The 7,800-nt window shown below is 65.0% G+C and overlaps 1 protein-coding gene across 1 annotated transcript; it reads left to right on the forward strand.

Moving 5' to 3' along the window:
• Positions 1-983: 983 nt before the first annotated feature.
• SRMS (src-related kinase lacking C-terminal regulatory tyrosine and N-terminal myristylation sites) lies at positions 984-5,912 on the forward strand (the record flags this gene model as incomplete). Its single annotated transcript, XM_080716464.1, has 8 exons — positions 984-1,384; positions 3,025-3,146; positions 3,505-3,671; positions 4,281-4,422; positions 4,524-4,682; positions 5,146-5,327; positions 5,403-5,559; positions 5,719-5,912. The coding sequence occupies 8 exons, from the start codon at positions 984-986 to the stop codon at positions 5,910-5,912; spliced, it is 1,524 nt and encodes a 507-aa protein (XP_080572590.1).
• Positions 5,913-7,800: the final 1,888 nt, after the last annotated feature.

The following is a 7,800-nucleotide window of genomic DNA, read 5'->3' on the forward strand; positions in this document are numbered from 1 at the left end:
CCCGCATCTGTTGCAGAGTCCCTTAGCCCCTCCCTCTGACGGGGGGGGGCCACATCTGTTGCAGAGTCCCTTAGCCCCTCCCTCTGACGGGGGAGGAGCCCGCATCTTGGCAGAGCCCCTTAGCCCCTCCCTCTGACGGGGGGGGGAGCCCACATCTGTTGCAGAGTCCCTTAGCCCCTCCCTCTGACGGGGGGGGGGAGCCCACATATGTTGCAGAGTCCCTTAGCCCCTCCCTCTGACGGGGGAGGAGCCCACATCTGTGCAGAGCCCCTTAGCCCCTCCCCCCGGTGGGGGGGGTAAGCCCGCATCTGTGCAGAGCCCCTTAGCCCTTCCCCCCGGTGGGGGGGGTAAGCCCGCATCCGTGCAGAGCCCCTTAGCCCCTCCCTCTGACGGGGGAGGAGCCCACATCTGTGCAGAGCCCCTTAGCCCCTCCCCCCGGTGGGGGGGTAAGCCCGCATCAGTTGCAGAGCCCCTTAGCCCCTCCCTCTGACGGGAGGGGGGTAAGCCCGCATCTGTGCAGAGCCCCTCGCCCCCAGGTCCCCGGGAGCCCGCCTCTGCTGCAGAGCCCTGCCGCCCCTCCCGCCGCCGGGTCCCCGGAGCCCAGTCCAGCGCGGTTCGGGTCAGTGCCCGCCGGCCCAGGACCTTGGGAGCCGCCTCCGCCGAGCCCCGCCTCCAGCTGGCCCGGCCGTCGCGGCGCTGGGGCCCGGCACACCCGGCGTCGTGCGGGTCGAGGACAGGCGGGCTGATCGTGCCCCGGGCTGGGCTGCCCTCCGTCCCACCCGTCGGGACGCCGGCCGGGGAAGCAGCCGGCTGAGTGGCCGCGGTGGCCGGCGTCGCCCGTCACCCACACCCAGTGCCCGGTAGGGGCTGCGCAGGGGGCCCCGCGCCCCGCAGTCGGCCGGCCCCTCCAGGCTCTCCCTCCCGCCCATGGCCGCCGCGCTCGGCACCCTCCGCCTCCACCCGGCCTGCTGACCCCGGGCCCCATGTGCCTGCGCCGGCAGCCCGGCCCCACGCCTCCCGGGGGCGCGGAGCCCTTCCTCAGGAAGCGGCTGGCGTTCCTGTCCTTCTGGGACAAGATCTGGCGGCGAGTGCGCCGGAGGACCGCATCTCCCGGAGCCGGGCCGCCCACGCCCGCCCCGCACCCGAGCCCCCCGCGGAGCAGGGCTGGGTCCCCGGTGCAGCGCGCACAGCTTTTCCGCGCCCTCTACGACTTCACTGCACGGTGTGCAGAGGAGCTGAGTGTCAGCCGCGGGGACAGGCTGTACGCCCTCAAGGAGGAGGGCGACTACATCCTCGCCCGCAGGCTCTCGGGCCCGCCCAGCGCGGGGCTGGTGCCCATCACCTATGTCGCCAAGGCAGCCCCGGAGACATTCTCTGAGCAACCGTGAGTACCTGGCCTGGGTGTCCCCAGCTGCCTGGGCAGGCCCGGGGAGTGCCTCCTGTCTGCACCCACAGACTCTCGCCAGAGTTGTTGGCACCAGGCTGAGCAGGCAGGTGTGGCATCAGGCCAAGTCAGAGCCCTGGGGGGTCCTGCCCCTCATTTGCCCAGCCACCCCAAGCGGGGTCCAGATGTGGAGCAGATGTGACCTGGCTTGCTTGGGAAGTGGGTGCCGTCCCCTGGGCTGGGACGGCTCACAGCAGCAGTGTCCGTGTGTGGATGCCCGTTTATGCAACAGTCTGCAGTGTGGAGGGCTCTCTTGGTGAGTCCTTGGAGAGGCCCAGGCTGGGGGTCTGCAGGGCTCTGTAGCCTCCTGGGTCCTAGGCAGGTGCTGACCGCTCCTGGGTGCCACTCCAAGCAGGGCTCTGCTGTGTGGTGAACACAGCGCAGGGCCCAAATCCCCCGATTTCATGACTCTTGCAATCCCTACTATGGAGATGGGGCAAGTCCTGACCCCAGGCCCAAGATGGAGTGGCTGTCCTGAGCCTGGCGGGGCCCCTCTCTGCAGCCCAGGTTTGTGTCTTGGCATTGGTTAGGGCCGCCTCTGGCATGAAGCTAGCGTTACAAGAAAGCGCCTTCTGAGGGTCTCAGGCCTTGCCCACGCCCACTGGCAAGCTCTCAGCGGTGGGTAGGGCTGACAGCTCCTGCAACGAGGAGGGTGCTCACAAGTCACACAGGTCTGGAAGCCAAGCTCCGTGAGGGCTCCAGGGGGCTGCGGGCACAGCAGGTGGGCAGGGCTCCTGGGGGCAAGGCTGCTCCTGGAGCGCTAATGACTGCCCGCCTGGAGATGAAAGGGCTGACTGCAGCCAGGTGTCATTAGCCCCAGACACCTGGGCCCACGCCCCACGGTAGACCTGAGGCGCGTCTTCCCAAGATTAGGATGTGCACAGGGTCAGGACTGCATCCTGCGGGGCCCCCAATAAGGCTCCAGGATAGGGCTGGAATGTGTCGGGGAATCCCTGCTGCTGCTGCTGCCCTAAAGGGACGTCAGACACCTTCACCTGTGGAGCATCCTGATCCCTACTGGTGGACCCCAGGAGGCGGGGGCCCTTTGACTGCAGGAGGTGCTCAACAGAGCCAGGCAGCCTTGTGGGGCTAGACCTCTGCCTCCTCAAATGATTTTGTGGGCTTCCCAAGCCTGTCTCCGGAGGTCTTAACGTCTTCTGGCCTAGCCTGAGCCATGGCCCTGGCTCTCTGCCACATCCAGCCTGCTGACACCAACTCCTGTTTCTCAGGCCTCAACCTCTGTCCACCATCTCCTGGCTGGCTGTGCCCGCCTCTCCGACTTCCGTGTGGCCCCATGCCCCGCCACATCTGTTCCTCTCCCTGTGGCGTAGGTCCTCTGCGGTCCTGTGAGCTGCTCTGTCCTTCGGGGTCCCTCCTGACCCATGTGGTCAAGCAGGGGGCAGGGGCCCAGACTGAGAACAGGAGCTTCGCAGACCCTGCGCTGAGACCCTTGCATCAGGCTCTGGGTGCACCTTCTCCCTCAGAGGCAGCAGGCCAGCCATGACCGAGGCCTGGCCAGGGTCTCACTGGGCGGAGGCTGGGCCTGTAAGCTGACCGCCCGCCATGCCCACTGTTTGCAGCTGGTACTTCTGCGGGATCAGCCGGACGCAGGCCCAGCAGCTGCTCTTGTCCCCTGTGAACGCGCCGGGCGCCTTCCTTATCCGGCCCAGTGAGAGCAGTCTTGGTGGTTACTCACTGTCAGGTACTCGGGTGATGCCTGGCACTCTGTCCCCAGTGGGCACCCTGCTCAGCACCTTGACCTTGGGGTGGTTGGTCCCAGACAGTAGCAGTCCTTAGTCACGCCCTGCAGACATGCTGGGTACTCGGGTCTCTCCCCTCCCCTCCCTTTTTTCATTCATTCATTCATTAACAGTATCTACTAAGCACTTACTGTGTCCCTAGAGCCCCCTCCATGCCCCCTGCAGCCGCCCACACCCTTCCTACACAGGGAGCTGGCCATCTCAGGGACCCCACGACTAGTCTGAGCCAGCCCACTTGAGGAGCCTGGGGGGATGCCTGGGGTAGCTGGCCGCTGAAGCATGGTTCATGTCTGTCTCCAGTCCGGGCCCAGGCCAAAGTCTGCCACTACCGCATCTGTACAGCGCCCGGCGGCAGCCTCTACCTGCAGGAGGGCCGGCTGTTCCCCAGCCTGGAGGCTCTACTTGCCTACTACAAGTCCAACTGGAAGCTGATCCAGAACCCCCTGCTGCAACCCTGCGTGCGCCAGGTGGGCCTGAGATGCACCCTACTTCTGCTACACCTCTGAACCGTCTCTCTCTCTCTCAGAGATGCTCAACGGGCTCCTGCCTGCCCCGCCGGGCACCGGTTCCTGGACACTAGTTGGGTGGTCTCTCTAGAGTTTTATCTATCTCCTCTGAGGCTGGTGGAGGAAGGATGCTGGGGAGACCTGCAGGGTGTGCCCAGCTCTGCAGGGGAGCAGAAGGCAGAGAAGCAGCTGGGGGTGTATTCACAGCTTCCGCAGGCCCGCGGGCAGAAGCTGTGGGGAAGGGCTAACCTTCCAATGTTGCCTCGTCTCAGGACTCCCAGAAATGAGTTGTGCTGGGGCCAGGCTGGCAGGCTGGTCTGTCTGGTCTCATAATGACAGCCCAGCCAGGAGCAGTAATGAAGGTTTGTGGATGGATTTCCGACTCAGGAGAAGGTGCCACTTAGGTCCCCAAAGCAATTAGCTCCTGCCGCTCTGGGCAGTCCTCTTAGAGGTCAGCACGGTCTCCGCTTTGCCCAGCTCCGGTCTGGGCTGAGTTGGGGGAGGTGCCGAGGCTGACACTGGGGCTCTGCCCGGGAGCAGCAGCTGGGCACTGAACCGCCTCCCCCACAGAAGTCCCTGGCCCAGGATGAGTGGGAACGGCCGCGCTCAGAGTTCGTCCTGCAGAGGAAGCTGGGTGAAGGCTACTTCGGGGAGGTGTGGGAAGGCCTGTGGCTTGGCTCCCTGCCTGTGGCCATCAAGGTCATCAAGTCAGGTGAGTACCTGTCCTGTAGCTGGGCTTGCTGCCCTTTGGCCCCGCGGCCTGGGGCAGTGGTGGGGCAGGCTGGTGGCCTGGCTCAGCATTCTCCCTTGTAGCTGACATGAGGGCAGCGGACCTGGGCAAGGAGATCGAGGTGCTGAAGACGCTGAGGCACGAGAGGCTCATCCGGCTGCACGCGGTGTGCTCCACAGGGGGGCCCGTGTACATCGTCACTGAGCTCATGCGCAAGGGCAACCTGCAGGCCTACCTGGGCAGTGAGTACCTGCCTGGCCCTGCCCTGGCCCTGTGGGGCGGCGGCTCTCCCTTCAGGCCTCTTGCGGTGAGCCAGGGCTTCCTGCTGGACACCTGTGTCCCAGGCTGTGGCTGCTGGCTGGTCAGCTCTGTTCAGCCACGGCTGGCTTCACTGAGGGACAGTCAGACCTGCGTTTCCAAGGCCGAGACTGGAGCCCAGAGGGGCGAGGGTCCACTTGGGTAGCAGCCTCTGCATAATGTAACCCTGGGCCCCCTCTGCCTCTGTACTGACTCGGGGCCTGACTGGGGGCGGGAAGGAGCGTGTGCTGTGCAGTCACAATGGTGAGCACGGCACCCACTAGTGTCCACTGTGGCCGTGGTACCGTCTTCACTCCATCCCAGAGGCGAGGAGACAGAGGCCCAGAGAGGCCGAGGTGTGTGCGGCCTGCCCTCTAGCCCCTGGCTTCTACGTCCCTCTCCCCACAGGCCCTGAGGGCCAGGCCCTGAGCCTGCCTCTCCTGCTGAGCTTTGCCTGCCAGGTGGCTGAGGGCATGAGCTACCTGGAGGAGCGGCGCGTTGTCCACCGGGACCTGGCCGCCAGGAATGTGCTGGTGGGTGATGACCTGGCCTGCAAGGTGGCCGACTTTGGTCTGGCCCGGCTGCTCAAGGTCAGTGGGGCTCCTGCACCTGGGAGGGAGGGTGCTGTGCCACCTGTCCCACCACTGGCCCCCCCTCGCCCCCAGGATGACATCTACTCCCCCAGCAGCGGCGTCAAGATCCCTGTGAAGTGGACGGCACCCGAGGCAGCCAGTTACCGCATCTTCTCCCAGAAGTCGGATGTCTGGTCCTTCGGCATCCTGCTCTATGAGGTCTTCACCTACGGCCAGTGTCCCTACGAAGGTAGGTGTGCTGCCAGAGAGGAGACAAGGGAGGTTGGCCCGCCTGGGACTGACTCTGGGAGGGGCTGGAGGGTCCGCCCAGGGCTCTGGGGAGGGCTCCACAGTGGTACCCAGGCAGAATGCAGGCAGCTGCAGCCGGCCCTCACCTGCCTCTCCCCAGGAATGACCAACCACGAGACGCTGCAGCAGATCAGTCGTGGGTATCGGCTGCCCTGCCCGGCCGCCTGCCCGGCGGAGGTCTACGTGCTCATGATCAAGTGCTGGAAAGGCAGCCCCGAGGAGAGGCCCTCTTTTGCCGCTCTGCGGGAGAAGTTGGGTGCCATTCACAGACGCCTGCACCCTGGCCTCTCTTGATGAAGGATCCGGCCTCTGCGGGGCATCGCCCTGGGACAGCAGGGCCACCGCGCAGCCAGGAGCTGCACTAGCCACGAAGCCCCGCGGGCCTCGCTCACCGACATGCACACACCTGTGCACACTGGTGGACACCTGCAGACCGAGCTCGGCCTCCCGTGCCCTCCCAGATGCTGGAGACTGACATCTTTTGCCTGATGCGTCTTGTGTCCTGGCGTCTCCGGGACAGGCGAGGCTCAGAAGTGGACCCTCAGGGAGGCACTGGCAGAGAAGCCTCACACTGGCCCTCTTCAGCTCCCTCCCAGGGCCAGGACGAGAGGGCCAACTGCCCCCCAAATCACACTGCAGGTTTGTTGAAGCGGCCAGTGCCAGGCTACCATGCAGGCCCCATCAGCACCTGCACTGTGCACCCAGAGCAGGCGGGAACTCCCAGTAAATATGCTCTGATTGACAGACACGCTGGCTCCTCCAAACCGGAACTGCATGGTTTGCTGGGCTTGGCTAGCCAAGTTGGGAGACAGCACTGGATCCACCCAGGGCTCCCTGTTTGTTGCCGGGCATGGTGGCACAAGCCCATAATACTGATACTGGAGATAAGAGGATCACAGGTTCAAGGCCAGCCTCAACAACTTAGCAAGACCCTGTTTCAAAATTAAAAGGGCTGGGGATAGGGCGTATAGCTTAGAGGTAGAATCCCCTGGGTCCAATCCTCAGTACCCCCCCCAAAAAAAAGAGTGGGCCCAGTCACAGCATGGACCTGGGTGATGGTGGACCTGGTGAGACTTAGGAGCTACATTAACAGTGCTCCATCTCCCTGGCTGGAGCGGGGCAGTGGGCAAGGGCTTGGGCAGGCTGCAGGAAGGGCAGGCTGGGAGGCAGCGTGGTGGCCGGGGAGCAGCGCCCTGAGGTCCGAGTGGCTGGTAGAGCGAGGCAGGGGCAGGGATGGCAGCAACCAGCTCTGCGGTGAGAGCTGCACTGGGCCACATCTGCGTTTGGGTGTGACCCCTTCAGAGGAGTAGGGCAGAGATTGGTCATCTTTTGATTACGCCATGCTAGGCTGAGCCAGCGGTCAGGGGTCAGGGGTTTTGCTCAGGGTCCCCAAGGTCCCTGTGCCATCCTGGGACCACCAGATTGGGGGACAGAAAGCCCCGCTTCCCTTCATCCATGGGCTCCAAGAGGCAGCCCAGGGCCCTCGCTGCACCCGCTCTGCTGGCTGCGCAGGGCACTGGCCACAGGCCACAGCTTATGCAGGCACAGGAAAACTGAATGCCATGTGCAAAGTGACCCCAGCAAGCAAGGCCGAGACTGGCGGCTGGCGTCCAGGGGCGGGTGGGCACCAAGGCAGAGCAGAGCTTGTGGAGGAAGCCCTGAAAGCCCCTCACTCAGGGACCCACCTCACTATGGCTGTGGCTGTGGGGAGGGGTAGTCCTGGGGGCCTTGAGGCCAGGCCGGGGTGGCTGTGCCCCTGCGGGTGGCTGGGGGCGGAGGGTTTGGGCTGACCCTTTCTGGGCTCCCAGAGCTGAGGGAGGTGGGGGCGCTTTCCTAGCAGGCTGAGCTGCAAGGGCTCCTCTGGCCTGATGTGCTTCCCGGGGCTGGTGTGGGAGGGGCTTGTGCTGGGACGGGCCTTGGCAGGTGGCCAGGCCACAGAAGCAGGAGTACCAGTAGTCCGGGCACATTCCTGGCTATCCTGTCCACCCTGCTGGATCCCCAGGAGGGGTGGGGACTTTCCTGCTTCCTGGAGTGGCTTAGAACCACCCACACATCTACAGCCAGAATCCACAAGGCCCCTGGACACAGCTCAGACCCGGGGCCCAAAGCTTAAGGGCCCTGGAGTGGGCAGAGACAGGGGTGCTGGCCAGCCTGAGGCCCTGCCTCCCTGAGGCTCCTCCCC

This window comes from Muscardinus avellanarius (genome assembly GCF_963383645.1).
Source record: "Muscardinus avellanarius genome assembly, chromosome: 19".
Lineage (NCBI taxonomy): Eukaryota > Metazoa > Chordata > Mammalia > Rodentia > Gliridae > Muscardinus > Muscardinus avellanarius.